This window comes from Lissotriton helveticus, chromosome 3_1, assembly GCF_964261635.1.
Source record: "Lissotriton helveticus chromosome 3_1, aLisHel1.1, whole genome shotgun sequence".
Classification (NCBI taxonomy): domain Eukaryota; kingdom Metazoa; phylum Chordata; class Amphibia; order Caudata; family Salamandridae; genus Lissotriton; species Lissotriton helveticus.
This window is the reverse complement of record NC_136061.1, coordinates 36,214,903-36,232,096: the sequence shown is the minus strand read 5'-3', so window position 1 is coordinate 36,232,096 and position 17,194 is coordinate 36,214,903. Positions and strand designations below refer to the sequence as shown.

General features: G+C 50.5%; 1 protein-coding gene across 4 annotated transcripts in view; it reads right to left on the bottom strand.

The window, feature by feature from the left end:
- The window catches only part of SPEG (striated muscle enriched protein kinase), a 1,484,310-nt gene that overhangs the window by 294,380 nt on the left and 1,172,736 nt on the right, over positions 1-17,194 (bottom strand). For all 4 annotated transcript variants that reach the window (XM_078679189.1, XM_078679190.1, XM_078679187.1 and 1 more), the window contains exon 24: positions 601-678. In XM_078679189.1, coding sequence (XP_078535315.1) covers positions 601-678 — 78 coding nt within the window. The remainder of the gene's footprint in view (positions 1-600; positions 679-17,194) is intronic.

Here is a 17,194-nt window from a genome sequence, read left to right as displayed (position 1 = left end):
TCCATACCTTAATGAGAGTTTTATGATCCCTAAGTCACTAGATTTTCCACATTCTTTAAAGTAGTAAATTATTTCTGGTTCATAAATTAGTGCTTGAAAACCAGCACAGGTTGCATCCATGTTTTCATATAAACAGAAGGTGGACACCATGTACCCATCTGATTACCTCAATGGTCCAGCAGTGCATAAAATCTTCTTGCAGAAATCTGAGCCTGAAGCACACGTTGGGGGAACCATGACGTAAAGATGGTATTCTGATCATAATCAACATCCGTCAAACTCTGCAATTGTGCACAAGATGACTTTCAACGTTAGAGAACATTAGAATGTGATCTTGTGCACTGCTGCACGCTGTGAATAGTGAACTGTAGCAGTGAAGCTCTCAGGGCGGAAAGTAGGAGTACTGTGTCTCTCTGTGACGGAAGATGCAGTGATCTGCAGCAATATCTTATATTGTCTCGGGAATATTCCTGAGTACAGTGCACGGGATACAGTGCAAGACTCCACACCACTCTGTCAGTACCATACTTGTTTTTACAAGACAAGGAGGCAAATGCTGGGCAGAAAGAAAACAACTAGCTGACAGCAGTGCTCACTCACCTTGATATCCAGATGCAGAATATTGCTCCGATGTAGATAATCTATTCCTTCCAGAATTTGACGCATGTAGGATCGAATCTGCACCAGAAGTAAAGATCAAAATTACTTTTCTCTACATGTGAAGTTCACCACTCTCAGTTGCCAACCTTCAGCAAAGAATACCATACTCATCCCCCAGAACAGCCCTTCAAACCCCTCCACTTACACATCCACCTCTAGAGCAGTCCTCAAACCCCCACACAGTTACTGCCCGTATACATGTTCACCTCCAGCACAGCAGTCCCACAAACCAATGCATTCCTGCCAAAAAAGGTCTCAAATACACACAGAAACCCATGCTTTCTCCTCCAGAACAGCATCGCATATCCCATCCAGCACAGCTCCCAAACCCACCCATGCACCTCTAAGACAGTGGTCTGGTTCTATCCAATGCTTTCCCACCATAGCACAAGAAATCATAAGCATCACACATGCATCATCAGCACAGCCAACAAATGCACAAAACTACCCCAGCATAGCCCTCACATGTGGATTAGAAAACCTATGTGTCGTCATCACAGCGCTATCCATGGAACAGATCTCATCTGTGGCCAGAGCCCTCCATCTTTGGGGTTTGATCTTACCACTCACCCTTAAGCTGCCGATCCAACCAAACTATCAATATTTAGTGTCATCTTCCCAGATCATCATCATTTCACCCAGACAGTAACACATCATGTCAGCAGTAGGAGATATTAATGAATATGCACCAGGAAAGGCCTACTTACAGACACAAAGATTCATCCCAATAACTCAAGTGTTAAGAGAGTCAACCAACCCCTCAAATTAAACCATGCATTCAACCCCCTAGTTACTATCAGTGAGACCACATAGATATATAAGGTTCTACATCTCTGATTATGCTCTTCAGACTGTGCAATTAAACTATTACTGTATCCAGCCATAAGTAGAACTACTCACATAGAAAATTTGAAAACAGCATGGGAAGAAATATCCAAAAAATTGACTATCATCGCTGAACAAGAACTGCCTAGAGAATACATGTTGTTTATTCCCTCTATGTTACTAAACATGGAGCTTACTTTGCTGCGGAAGGATGCACACCTCGGATTACTAGTAGAGGACTGAAACCATTGGGTAATAATGCCCACCCCGGGAGGAGCCTAGCGCTGGACCAATATGGCCGTGTAACCTTTTGGCTTCTTCGTCACCACCCCCGGTGTCCGGCATCCTTTTTATTTATTTATTTATTTATTTAATGCATTTTTATAAAGCGCGGACTCCTGAGGATTGGATATCGATAGAGGGACGCTTGCGTCACCTCTGACCCAGGGCCGTTTCTACCATTAGGCAAGCCTAGGCGGCGCCTAGGTCGGCAAAAGGGAGAGGGCGGCAAAAAACAGCATATGCGTGGGAGGGGGCACTTTACGAACAGTTGCATTTAAGTTGTTCGGAAGTAAATTGAGAAAAAAAAGGCAGACAAGCAGATGGAATTAGTCAGTAAATGCGCGTCTATTTACAGTACAATAGCACAATAATTGGTTGTTGTGCTCTTTTCTTGTCAGTCCATTGGCCTCTGTGTCCACTGCCATGAAGCGTACGAGTGCGCCTTTTTCTTTCTGACTTTTCCAAACTGATTGGATACGCTGGCCTGGGTAATCGTACAAAAGAAGCAGGGTCGCACTGGCCTATTAGCCAATCTGGCAGCTCATGAAAGCATTAGCACTTTGAAAAAGGCATTGCTCCTTCAAGAATCCCTACCGCTTTCAGAAGGACATGGAAAGGGGAAGCTCCTGTGTCACTGACATTCCACCTTTAAGCAATACATGGCCTCATTTCTCACCTAGCCCCGGGGACACTCAAGAAGGCAAGGCACCTTGCTGATGCAGTCCTTTCAAACACCCTGCCCTCTGCCCATTGAAGACGCGCCATTAGCCCATGACCAGGGGCGTAACACAGGCCCCGCAGCCCACGCTGTGCGGGGGGCCCCAAGCTCCAAGAGGCCCCCTCAGTTTTCGTTACGCCAGTGCCGATGACGCCGTGCGAGGAGTCACACCCCTTGCGTGTGATGCATTATAAACGTCACTACAGAGACAGGGAAGCTTGATGGTCCTGGGGGCGTCTTCCTTATTCTGAGATGCGCACAATTGCAATACTCCAAGAAATATGGTCATTTTGAACTTCAGAGTTATTTCTTGTGAAAAAACTGGCAGCTAAAACCTGGTTATATTTCCACAGGGGACGAGGTCAGCAAAAAAATAAATGACTGATCTCAGAATCTCCGAAATGGGTGTAAATATGCCCCTGAAGTTTCTTCCTTTGGTGAAGTTTTGATCTTCACAGGCGGTATTACTGCACTGAAATGACTTGCAGCTTGTAATGAGGACCTAAGCAGTAAGCACTCTGAGTTCAGCACAGAAGAAACATTTTCAAGCAAGCGTCCGTTTTTAACATTGTATTTCAGTACGTCACGTATTTGTGTTTCGTTTCGTGGTCAAGGGAGTTGTGCTGCAGAATGTATTTACCACATGTTCCTAATCCAAACCATAGTGTCACATAATGATTAGATGGATTGTGTTTCTAGACTTTTCTTTTGTATTCTTTCCCCTTGAATAATACTTAGAGTCATTGAAATCACCGCATCTCACAATTGTGCTCAAGTTTTCAGGGCCTGTTAGCAAAGCAAAGGGCGGGGCTTCAGGGGTGGGCAGCGCGTGACCCGCGGGTACCCAGTCCATGCTTTGGGACTAGACTCTGACACGCACGCCATTAGACAATCTCACCAGGTGTCCAAATCACGTATTTTGTATTTCCACTTGGGCAAAGCTCCCACGAGTTCGTTAAACTCAAACAATTTATAACTGAAGAAAACTCTGAGCAGTGAGAAAGGGACCACCAGAACCCCAATAAATATATCCAAGTCTTTTTTGCTGTTGCAGTTTTATGAGAGCGCAAACTTGGGTCAAGGGCTTTACACGAGTCCTAGAGATTACATTACACAAGGTCAGCTTCATTTTTCAAAGGTAGTGGAGAACTCTGGCCATTAGAAGACATCTCCTCATGACTGTGCACATCACATGAAGGTGAGAGGGCGGCAGCTCCGTCGGGGGCTGCAGAGATGTCTGCCCTAACAGCGCTGTGGGCTAGGCAGGAGAAGGGAGAGACCCGTGGGCAAACTGGTGTTTAACAACAAGCACAATGCAATGTATGTATCAACGGATGGGATGGTACAGACAGTGTGCATCAAAGTAACAATGTGATCGCGGTACCCTGCTACGAAGGCCTGTCTCCTCTGCTGTTGTCAACCCACTCTCTCCCCTTTGATCTACAACATTATTTGTCAGTCACACTGCGTTGTGTCCAGAACCGCTCCGATGAAGAGGAGCTTCTGAGAGGGGGTCAGGTGTGACTTCAACACGGTGATGGAGAACCCCAGTGAATGCAGGAGGTCGGCCATAGCCTGGAGGTGGGAGACGACTGCCTGGGGCGAGCCCGCCTTCAACAGCCAGACATCGAGATAGTGGAAGACTGGAACCCCTAATCTGTGCAGATGAGCTGCAGCCACAGACATCACTTTCATGAACACCGAGAGGCGCTGATAAGGCCAAAGGGGAGCATGATGAACTGAAGTGCTTGTGGCCTACTGTGAGTAGTGGGATTAGCAACCACGACTTACTTCTGGGGCAGGAACACATTCAATGGCTTCCTTGGCCAAGAGAGCCGTAACTTCCTGTTGGAGAAGGGCCAGGTGATCCCCTGACATGCGATGGTACTGGGGTGGCATGGCTGGAGGAATAGTCTCGAAGGGGAGGGAATAGCCCCTTCAGACTATTTACAAAACACACCTGTCCGATGTGATGGTGCGCCAGTGGAGGATCCTCCTACCCGTGCACTGGCGTTTGATGGGCCTGAAAGGACGGACTAGGAGGATTTGGAGGCTGCTGCAGAGGGCGCGTTGGTGGACTGGCCCGCCCGTTGGCCCCAGAACCACATCGGTGGTACCCACGTCCCCAGCCGCGCTGAGGTTGTACAGCTTGCACTGGCCTGTGGCTCTGAAAGGAACATACTGGGGCACCCCTTCCGTGGCCATGAAAGGGGTGAAAGGCAGACCATGCAGGGTGCCTGGTGGAGAGGTCCAAGGACTTGGCCATAGCTTGACAGTCCTTGAAGCGCTCTAGGGCTCTGTCTGCTTTGTCGCCGTACAGGCGACGGCCATCAAAGAGCATGTCAGTCACAGTGTTCTGGACATCCCCAGAAAAACCAGTCATTCTCAACCAGGCGTAATGGCGAAGAGCCACCAACGTTGAAATGCTCCTACCCAGTGAGTCGGCAGTGTCCAGTCCACAGCGGATGGCAAACTTTGCTGCGTCCCTCCCCTCGGCAGCAGCACGAGAGAGTACGGCCTGGGCCTCCTCCGGACACTGAGGCAGCACTTGCGACACCATATCCCACACAGGGTGGGAATAATGGCCCAACAGGCATGTGGAGTTTACCGACTGCAGCCCTAAGCTGGAGGAAGAAATCAATTCATTCATAAGCTGATCCAGCTTCATAGATTCCCTGTCCGGTGGTCCGTTAGAGAAAGTGCTCTGGGATGTTGAAGCTTCGGCCACCATGCTCTCGGGGGTGGGATGTTGGGAGAGGACAGTGGGGTCACCCGGGCAGGGTGGTTGCGTCGGGCAACCATGCTATCCACAGGAGCCCCTGTGTTGGGCCTGGACCAGGTGCCCAAAAGGATGTCTATGAGGGCTTCATTAAATAGCAGCAGGCGCTCTGAAGACCTTGCTGCCAGCTGAAGCATCTCTGTCAGGAGGTTAGACCTTACTGCCACAGTAGGTAGCTTGAGGTTCAGGGCCTCGGCTGCCCTATGAAACACCACTGTGTAAGACGCTCCCTCCTCTGAGGTGTCCAGACCACTGGCATCCCCCAGTTCCTCTCTCCAGTCCTGGTAGTACTGCAACTGGTTAGTTAAAGGGTCACCAGACCCCTCCCAGTCTTACTCACCCTCCTCTGGCTGCCAAACTGGTTGAAATTGGCCAGGCTGGAATTGAGGCACAAAAGTACCCATCAACGCTGGTCCGGATCCGTATCCACATCGGGGTGGAAGCGCTGGCTGGATGTCTAGCTAGCATCGTCTGCGGACGTGGTGCCAGTGGAATCTGCGCAGGTGAAGGTGTAATAAAGTCGACCAGCGTCGATGTGGATCCAGGCTTGGATCCAAGGGGGCCCTGTGGTGCCGAGGCCAGAGCCGCAGGCGCCGAAGGCCTAATGCCCCCAGATAAGTCTGCGGGCCTCGAAGGCACACCAGCAGAGTCGGGCTGCTCAAAGATGGCATGCATCACTTTGTAAAACTGACGAAGCTGGGCAGGGGTCGCTCCCAGTCCTGGGAAGGAAGGTAAGGCCAGAGTGGACCCTGAAGCCTCTGCACGCAGACCCGTGGAAGGGGCACCACTAGCACCCTTCACCGCGCGGGCCGAAGGACAAGGGGAAGTCGAAGAGCGATGATGCTTCTTCAACTTCTTCTTGTGCTTTGACTTGCCTGACCCTGAGTGTGAAGACTTAGACAAGAAGTGGTGATAGCTCCATGATCGGTCCCTCGATCTCCCATGCAACCGAGACCTTGAATAACGCGGAGCCGACTGCCGGGCCTCAAGTAGCTTTCGGGACCGCTCCCACAACGACTTCGGGCCATAGTTTGGCAGTCAGAGCATGACTTGGGGTCATGGTCGCACTCCAAGCAGAAGAGGTACTCGCGGTGTAGATCCGTCACCGACATCAGTCGGGAACAGGAACCGCAGGCCTTGACGCCGGGCATCCCTTGTGCAGCAGGAGTTGATGATAGACTCAAAAACGAAGTCGACAAAAAATCGCAAAAAAGTCAGTCAAAAAGTGACCATGGGTACCGCTCTCTCAGGATCTGCGCTTGCTGGCGGGCAGAAAAGGAAAGAACTGATGTCAGCGTGCAAGCGCGGAGTCTAAGTAGCTAGAGCGACATCATCCTGGCTACCACGACGCCAACGGCGAACGCGGAGCTGACTGGAGCCACCTTACGATGCGCAGGGGTACTGCTGACGAAAAACTTTCCGGATCCAGTCTGACGCGTGGGAGTAATTTTAAGGTAAATGTAGGAGAGTATGGTCTGCAATCCTATGATCACCCAGATTTTTGCTTTTTGCTTCACTGGTTTACGACTTTCCCTGGATGTGGGCCTGCTAATCAGACCCACAGCCTAGCTGTTCTCTCTATTCCAAATTGTACCCAGGTACTGAATTGGCACTGGGCCCTCTCCAAGTCCCTGTACCCAGGGCTGAGGTGCACCCAGAAGTCTCCCAGGGGCTGCGCCATGTATTATGCCACCCCTGGACTGACTAACCAAACAGACACAACTGGCTGCTTGACAGCTAGGGGCAAGGTGGTGTACTCACCCTTTGCTTTAGATATAGTATTCCTATATCTAAACCTAAATGGGCACACAGATCTCCTATCAGTCACTCCTATGGCAGGCCTTGACAATCCTGAAGGCAGAGTGCTTGGAATCGTGTGAGATAGTGCTCTGGCATGAGCTGAGCCTGTCTGCGGCTTTCGGGATCCATCCCTTAGCCATTTCCATGATATCGCATACCATATACTCTTAAGTGCATTATAATCCTCGCGGTTATATGCCAACTCTGGTATCGCTTTATCAAAACATGTCGAGTAAGGTGTCATACGAATTGGAATACTAACCCCTCGCCAATTCTGGCGACGGGTTTAGCATTCCACCCTTCTAGAGGGACACGACATGTTGGTAACCTGTAACCCCGGTTAAAGTCAGACATAGCCTTAGCTCCACAAAATGGATGCTGCCACCGAGACACAAGTCTGCCCTCCTGCTGCTGGGAGTCCTCCCAGAGCAGGAGGACAAAGGGTTTCCTGTCAGTCCCAGACAGGATTTTGTGTATCCTAGGTAGGCAGGGCTTTAGAGGAAGGTGACTGCAAGTGGCACCCCGGTGCTCACTGTGCATAGGCCGGCTTGAACCAGTTCCAGGGGCACTCCAGCCCCTGCTCTGGGGAAAAGCCCGCCAAGGGAGAGGGGTGTAACCACCCCCCTCCTGGTCCCACCCATAGGGCAGGACTTAGTCGCGTGCCAGCCCCCTTTTTCAGGATAAAGGCAGGAGCTGGCCCCCTTCCAAACTAGATCAATCTTTGAATCCTGAACCGACTTTCTACGAGAGGAACTCAAGACTCTTCCTAAGATTTCTCCCTTGTGACTAAGGAGTAGTCACCCTGCAGCAGCAGGCACCAACCAAGCATCGCGGTCTGCTGTAATTCTCTCCTCCGGATCAAGACTGCCCAGCACGACGAGAACCGGCTTCCCTGGCACCTCTGACCTCAACCTACATCATCAGCCCAGCTGTGATCCGTGGGTGTGACGAGACCTCGAGGGACCGGCCATCTTCAGAGACTGCACGACGCTTGTCCAGCACGACCACCGAGTGACCCTCGACTGAGTGCTTTGGGGTAAGAGAAGCCCCGACCCTGAGCAGCTCCAGCACCGAAGTCCAGCCCCCCTGCATCCACGAGATCTGCGTGGGGCCCTTCTGCTTTTTGCTGCTCACCGCGTTGTCCAGGTCACTTGCCCGTTGGCTAGTGACCCTCTGACGACGAACTTCACCGACAAACACCGCTGGTCTGGTTGCACCAGACTGGCCCTTGCTTCCCTCCATCAGAGAAGCACCCTGGACCCTCCTGGTCCACTCCAGACGCCATCTTAGGTCCACCGCGTGGGCCTTGCATTTGCCAAGACTTGTTGCCCCAATCCTGGGTCCAGCGACGTCAGAAGCAGATACCTTCGTGGGACAGCTCGCACCTCCATCCTGGTCGCCGACAACGCCTCCTGGTCCGAGAGACTACAGAGCCCAGCAGCGCCCACTCACCTGGTCGAGGTGACTTCGTCCGGTGCCACTCTGGTGCCCACCTAAATCACTGGCTAGTGATTCAGAACTTGGTCCCCTCTGCTTGCAGGTCTTCTTCTTCCCTGATCCAGGCTTGGATCACCACGAACTTTCTTCACTGGCCGCCTGCCAGCAACTCCTTTCTTCAGGCTCCTGGTTCTTCAACGAGAGTTTCCGACGCAACTTGCACCCTATGCAGCCGCAGCCCCTGGGCTAGGTAAACCAAGTACTCCGGTGCTCCAGCATAGTCCAACACTCTAAGTGTTCGGATCCACTCTTGTTTTCGACCCACCTAGTCGGGTTCGCCCGAGAACAGTAACTTTGCAACTACTAACCTCCATAGACTTTTTCCCGCCTTACGCGTGAGAGTTCCCACTCTGCACACGACGTCCACAGGCCTCCTGCATCTAATCCAAGGGTTTAGCATTGTAGGCCTAGCGATTCCTAAGTCTATGAGAATAGTTACTTACCTGCTAGTAATTCGCATTCCACTTTTGTAATATATGGTTTTTCGTGCCCCTAGGGCATTTGTGTAAATTGTGCGACTTAAAGTATTTTCTTAAGAGTTTTGTTGTGTGCTTAGCTCCCTGACTCATAAAGAGTTCAGGGTAGTCTTGTTATAAATAAATATCTGTTTATTTTCATAACAACTTGTGTGGTGTCCTTTCACTTGGTGTTCAAGGGGTAATGTGATGGTAAAACAGCTGGCTTAACACGCCCTCTAGAGTATTAGCCTTAGACTGCTCGTATCCATGCTACTAGGATAGCTGGTCTATAAGGTTGACTTACAACCAATCATCAATAAGGGTTGTTTGGACTGATACAAAGTGCTCACTAGAATAGTGAACATTATATATCAGGCCAACTTCTCACATTGGTGAGCAGCGGTTGGGATTTGAGCTTGCTGTTGTTTTACCACACATATCCTAAGAATATCATTTGAAAGATCACATAAGTACTAAGGTACATATAACTTAGCTTAGAATACTCTGAGTTCTACTGAACCAGCTGTTGTAGCTCCTAGGGCCTAGCACACCCTAAACTACAACTCTAGCAAGGGATCAGTAGGCAAACAAATAGTGTAGGTAAGTGCACCACTTACACCTCACTAGAAAAGCATGTCTACCCAAGGAGAGTCTTCAGAGACTCCCCTAGTGGTCATTGACCCTCCACAGGTCAAATCAAGATATGCAGCTCTCAGTTTCCAGGAGATGAGACAAGTGTGTACCTCCAGGAAACTGAAACAGGGGTCTAACCCCACCATTCCCTTTCTGATAGGTCTCTTAGAGACATATGATGCTAGGAAAGTTTCTCAGCTAGATGGGAATATGCCAGCCCTGGAAGGTGACCTTGGTGATCCAGACCTCCTCAACACTGATGAAAATGCAGTTGAGGAGGAGGAAGAAGAGGAAGTCTCTGGGGATGAGGCAGACAAGAGGTCTGAAGTAGTCAGCAGACTTACTAGGGCCAACTTAGACCTACTTAGGCAAGGAACTGGGGGACCCCCAGTACTGACCCTAATAAGGCCTAACCTTGGAGTTAGGAGAGATAGATCTCTTTCTAGGGACTCCAATAGATCTCTGCACTCCAATGCCTCTTCTCAGAGAAGGAGGAATTCTCCCCAGAGGAGATTGACTTCCCCTCAGAGAATAGAGCATGAAGCTAGGATGAGGCAGGCCAATCTGAGGATTGAAAGGGAAGAACTTGCCCTGGCCAAAGAGAAGCTTGCCTTTGCTAGAGAGCAGCAGATGAGTGGGGTAGTTCCCACTGGCGGCAGCAATCTCCCAAGAGAAAAAGAGAAGGGTTTAGATACTAAACACCTGACAAAGATAGTGCCCCCCTTTAAACAAGGGGATGACATCCAGAAATGGATGGCTGCTTTGGAGAGGGCCTGCACTGTGCAGTGCATTCCCCAAAGTCAGTGGGCAGCTATACTGTGGCTCTCCTTTGATGGCAAAGGTAGAGATAAGCTCCTCACTACTAGAGTTGAGGATGCTAACAATTACCAGGTCCTGAAAAATACACTGGTTGATGGGTTTGGCTTAACAACTGAGCAGTACAGGTTGCTGTTCAGAGACACCCAGAAAACTCAGTCTCAGGACTGGTCTGACTCTGTGGATTGTGCCACTAAGGCTTTGGAGGGCTGGTTGCTGGGTAGCAAGGTTACTGATTACACAGGATTGTATAATCTTATGATGAGAGAACAGATTTTAAATAACTGTCAGAACCAGTTGTTGCACCAGCACCTTGTTGATTCAGATCTGACTTTTCCATGACCTGGGAAAGAAGGCAGACAAATGGGTCAGAACAAGGATCAAGCAAAACCAGACTCAGAACCAGGGTGGTCAGAAGAAAGCAGACCAGAAGGGTAATACCAAGAGTGAACAAAATGACCAGAAGTCTTCAACAGGTCCCCAACAAACCAAAGAGGGTGGGGGTCAGGCTTCACAGCAGAAAAAGAAGACTCCAGAAGGCCAGTCAAAAAGGTGGTGCCAGTACTGTAAAAGTAAGTCTCACTGGTTTAGTGAGTGCACCAAAAGAGGAAGGCAACCTCCTACCACTACAGCCCCTAAGGGAACTGCACCCCCTAGTACAGTCAGTAGTGGTAGTGCTCCTCCCAAGAGTATAGTTGGGTTAACCTTGGGAACTGAGGGGTCTGACAACTTAGTTGGCACACTCACTCAGGCTGTCCTTGTCTGTACAGGGGATGTGGATATATCCCCTGATGCAAGTCCCAATACTTTGGGCAAATACAGGCAGACACCTTTGATAAATGGAAAAATGGCTCAGGCCTACAGGGACACTTGTGCCAGTGTCACAATGGTGACACCTAACTTTGTGGACCCTGGACAGATCATGCTAGGTCCAGAGTACCTAGTGACCAATGCCAGCAATGTCACTACCCACCATAGTATGGCAGTTGTTGATTTCTCCTGGGGAGGGGTAAGTGGCCCAAAGAAGGTTGTGGTTAGTTCAGACCTCCCAGTAGAATGTCTGTTGGGCAATGATTTGGAAACATCCCTATGGTCAGAAGTGGAGCAGAGGACTCACATGGAAATGTTAGGCTTGCCAGCACATGTGCTTGCTGTGACTAGGTCACAGGCAAAGAAATGCCCCACTGAACAGGTGCTGGATCCTGTAACAATGGACCAGACACCTCCCAAGAGAAGGAGCAGTAGGGTTAAGGCATTGCCTTCCCCCTTGCCCCAGGTTGAGGATCAAGTCTCTGAGGAGGCTGATCTCAAGGAACTGAGGGAAACTGAGCCTAAAGAACTTGAACCTGATCAGGTTGAGTTTCTGGGCTCAGGGGGACCCTCCAGAGCAGACCTGGGTAAGGCACAGTTGGACTGCCCCTCACTTGAACCCCTCAGACAGCAGGCTGCTGCTGAGGCTGCTGGGAATGCCACAGGTACCCACAAGGTATACTGGGATGATGGACTCCTCTACTCTGAGTCAAGAGACCCCAAGCCTGGTACGACCAGGAGGCTGGTCATCCCCTTGTCTCAGAGAGGTTTCCTTCTTACCTTGGCCCATGAAATTCCCCTTGCAGGTCACTTAGGCCAGACAAAGACGTGGGACAGGCTTGTCACACACTTTCACTGGCCTCACATGAGTGAAGATACCAAGGAGTTTTGTCGCTCCTGTGTAACGTGCCAAGCCAGTGGCAAATCAGGTGGCACAACAAAGGCCCCCCTCATACCGCTACCTGTGGTGGGGGTACCCTTTGAGAGAGTGGGGATTGACATTGTTGGTCCAATGGAACCCCAGACAGCATCAGGGCACAAGTTTATACTGGTGATAGTGGATCATGCCACCAGGTACCCTGAAGCTATTCCCCTTAGGACCACTACAGCACCTGTTGTGGCAAGAGCCCTAATTGGAGTGTTCTCCAGAGTGGGCTTCCCTAAGGAGGTTGTCTCTGACAGAGGTACAAACTTCATGTCAGGATATCTGACTGCAATGTGGAAGGAATGTGGTGTCAACTACAAGTCAAGTTCACTACACCCTATCACCCACAGTGCAATGGGCTTGTTGAGAGATTCAACAGGACCCTAAAAGGGATGATTCATGGACTACCTGAACCTCTTAGGAGAAGATGGGATGTCCTGATACCCTGCCTCTTGTTTGCTGACAGAGAGGTCCCACAGAAGGGGGTTGGCTACAACCCTTTTGAACTTCTGTTTGGGCATCCTGTAAGAGGACCCCTTTGTTTGGTGAAGGAAGGATGGGAGAGACCTCTCAAAAAGCCTGGAACAAACATTGTGGACTATGTACTTGGTCTCCGCTCCAGGATGGCTGAGTATATGGAAAAGGCATCCAAAAACCTTGAGGCCAGCCAAGAACTCCAAAAAGCTTGGCATGACCAAAAGGCTGTCCTGACTGTGTACAAGCCTGGACAGAAGGTGTGGGTGCTGGAGCCAGTGGCCCCAGCAGCACTCAAAGACAAATGGTCTGGGCCCCACACAATCATTGAGCAAAAGGGAGAGGTCACCTACCAGGTGGACCTTGGAACTCCCAGGAGCCCAATCAGGGTGCTCCATGTGAACAGGCTCAAGGCATATGTTGACAGGAAGGACATGAGCTTGCTCATGGCCACAGATGAGGGACAGGAGGAAGAGAGTGACCCTCTCCCAGACCTGCTCACTCAGAATCCTGATGATGGGTCAGTAGATGATGTTGTCTTTTGTGGCAGCCTCTCTGAGCATCAGCAACAGGATTGTAGACAAGTTCTGCAATCCTTCAGACATATGTTCTCTCTGACACCCAGCCAAACTGATTGGTGTACCCATGAAGTTGACACTGGAGACAGTCTGCCTGTCAAGAGTAAAATCTACAGACAGCCTGATCATGTCAGAGACTGCATCAAGACAGAGGTGCAGAAAATGTTGGAGCTGGGAGTCATTGAGCCCTCAGATAGCCCTTGGGCTAGCCCAGTAGTTCTAGTGCCAAAGCCTCACACCCAGGGTGGTAAGAAAGAGATGAGGTTTTGCGTAGACTACAGAGGACTCAATGCAGTCACTAAGACTGATGCCCACCCAATCCCAAGAGCAGATGAGCTTATTGATAGATTGGCTTCTGCCAACTACTTAAGCACATTTGATCTGACAGCTGGGTATTGGCAAATCAGGTTAGTTGAGGAGGCCAAGCCCAAGACAGTTTTTTCTACCCCTGGTGTGCATTATCAATTTGTGGTAATGCCCTTTGGTTTGAAAAATGCACCTGCCACCCTCCAAAGGCTGGTGAATCAAGTTCTCACTGGGTTGGATGACTTCTGGGCAGCATATCTTGATGATATAGCTGTCTTTAGTTCCACCTGGGAGGATCACCTGGTCCACCTGAGGAAAGTGTTAGAGGCTCTGCAAAAGGCAGGCCTCACTATCAAGGCCACCAAGTGCCAGATAGGGCAGACACAGGTTGTATACCTGGGCCACCTTGTATGTGGAGGCCAGGTTCAGCCATTGGAGAGCAAGATACAGGCCATCCAGGACTGGGCTCCTCCAACCACCCAGACTCAGGTTCTAGCTTTCTTGGGCCTGACTGGTTACTATAGGAAATTTGTCAAGAATTATGGGTCCATTGTGACACCACTTAATGACCTGACAAGTAAGAAGATGCCAAAGAAAGTTCAGTGGACAGCAAGCTGTCAGAAAGCATTCAATGAACTAAAGCAGGCCATGTGCACAGCACCTATCCTAAAGAGTCCAGACTACTCCAAAACATTCATTGTCCAAACAGATGCTTCTGAGTTGGGTGTGGGAGCTGTTCTATCACAGCTGAATTTTGATGGTAACGACCAGCCCATTGCTTTTATTAGCAGAAGGCTGACCCCCAGAGAGAAAAATTGGTCAGCTATTGAGAGGGAGGCCTTTGCTGTGGTTTGGGCCCTGAAGAAGTTGAGGTCATACTTGTTTGGCACTCACTTCAAGATTCAGACCGACCATAAGCCCCTCTTATGGCTCAATCAGATGAGGGGTGAAAACCCCAAACTACTTAGGTGGTCCATTTCCCTACAGGGGATGGATTTTACAGTGGAGCATAGACCTGGTACTGATCATGGCAATGCTGATGGGCTCTCCAGGTATTTCCACTTAGAGCAAGAAGACTCACCTGGTCAAGGTTATCTTATTGACCCAAAGTTTGGGGGGGGGGTCATGTAGGAGAGTAGGGTCTGCAATCCTATGATCACCCAGATTTTTGCTTTTTGCTTCACTGGTTTACGACTTTCCCTGGCTGTGGGCCTGCTAATCAGACCCACAGCCTAGCTGTTCTCTCTATTCCAAATTGTACCCAGGTACTGAATTGGCACTGGGCCCTCTCTTGTGTCCCTGTAACCAGGGCAGAGGTGTACCCAGAGGTCTCCCAGGGGCTGCAGCTTGTATTATGCCACCCCTGCGCTGACTAACTAAAACAGACACAACTGGCTGCTTGACAGCTGGGGCAAGGTGGTGTACACACCCTTTGCTTTAGATATAGTATTCCTATATCTAAACCTAAATGGGCACACAGATCTCCTATCAGTCACTCCTATGGCAGGCCTTGACAATCCTGAAGGCAGAGTGCTTGGAATCGTGTGAGATAGTGCTCTGGCATGAGCTGAGCCTGTCTGCGGCTTTCGGGATCCATCCCTTAGCCGTTTCCATGATATCGCATACCATATATTCTTAAGTGCATTATAATCCTCGCGGTTATATGCCAACTCTGGTATCGCTTTATCAAAACATGTCGAGTAAGGTGTCATACGAATTGGAATACTAACCCCTCGCCAATTCTGGCGACGGGGTTAGCATTCCACCCTTCTAGAGGGACACGACATGTTGGTAACCTGTAACCCCGGTTAAAGTCAGACATAGCCTTAGCTCCACAAAATGGATGCTGCCACCGAGACACAAGTCTGCCCTCCTGCTGCTGGGAGTCCTCCCAGAGCAGGAGGCAAGGACAAAGGGTTTCCTGTCAGGGGCGGTGCCAGCACCGTCCCAGACAGGATTTTGTGTATCCTAGGTAGGCAGGGCTTTAGAGGAAGGTGACTGCAAGTGGCACCCCGGTGCTCACTGTGCATAGGCCGGCTTGAACCAGTTCCAGGGGCACTCCAGCCCCTGCTCTGGGGAAAAGCCCGCCAAGGGAGAGGGGTGTAACCACCCCCCTCCTGGTCCCACCCATAGGGCAGGACTTAGTCGCGTGCCAGCCCCCTTTTTCAGGATAAAGGCAGGAGCTGGCCCCCTTCCAAACTAGATCAATCTTTGAATCCTGAACCGACTTTCTACGAGAGGAACTCAAGACTCTTCCTAAGATTTCTCCCTTGTGACTAAGGAGTAGTCACCCTGCAGCAGCAGGCACCAACCAAGCATCGCGGTCTGCTGTAAGTCTCTCCTCCGGATCAAGACTGCCCAGCACGACGAGAACCGGCTTCCCTGGCACCTCTGACCTCAACCTACATCATCAGCCCAGCTGTGATCCATGGGTGTGAGGAGACCTCGAGGGACCGGCCATCTTCAGAGACTGCACGACGCTTGTCCAGCACGACCACCGAGTGACCCTCGACTGAGTGCTTTGGGGTAAGAGAAGCCCCGACCCTGAGCAGCTCCAGCACCGAAGTCCAGCCCCCCTGCATCCACGAGATCTGCGTGGGGCCCTTCTGCTTTTTGCTGCTCACCGCATTGTCCAGGTCACTTGCCCGTTGGCTAGTGACCCTCTGACGACGAACTTCACCGACAAACACCGCTGGTCTGGTTGCACCAGACTGGCCTTTGCTTCCCTCCATCAGAGAAGCACCCTGGACCCTCCTGGTCCACTCCAGACGCCATCTTAGGTCCACCGCGTGGGCCTTGCATTTGCCAAGACTTGTTGCCCCAATCCTGGGTCCAGTGACGTCAGAAGCAGATACCTTCGTGTGACAGCTCGCACCTCCATCCTGGTCGCCGACAACGCCTCCTGGTCCGAGAGACTGCAGAGCCCAGAAGCGCCCACTCACCTGGTCGAGGTGACTTCGTCCGGTGCCACTCTGGTGCCCACCTAAATCACTGGCTAGTGATTCAGAACTTGGTCCCCTCTGCTTTCAGGTCTTCTTCTTCCCTGATCCAGGCTTGGATCACCACAAACTTTCTTCGATGGCCGCCTGCCAGCAACTCCTTTCTTCAGGCTCCTGGTTCTTCAAGGAGAGTTTCCGACGCAACTTGCACCCTATGCAGCCGCAGCCCCTGGGCTAGGTAAACCAAGTACTCCAGTGCTCCAGCATAGTCCAACACTCCAAGTGTTCGGATCCACTCTTGTTTTCGACCCACCTAGTCGGGTTCGCCCGAGAACAGTAACTTTGCAACTACTAGCCTCCATAGACTTTTTCCCGCCTTACGCGTGAGAGTTCCCACTCTGCACACGACGTCCACAGGCCTCCTGCATCTAATCCAAGGGTTTAGCATTGTAGGCCTAGCGATTCCTAAGTCTATGAGAATAGTTACTTACCTGCTAGTAATTCACATTCCACTTTTGTAATATATGGTTTTTCGTGCCCCTAGGGCATTTGTGTAAATTGTGCGACTTAAAGTATTTTCTTAAGAGTTTTGTTGTGTGCTTAGCTCCCTGACTCATAAAGAGTTCAGGGTAGTCTTGTTATAAATAAATATCTGTTTATTTTCATAACAACTTGTGTGGTGTCCTTTCACTTG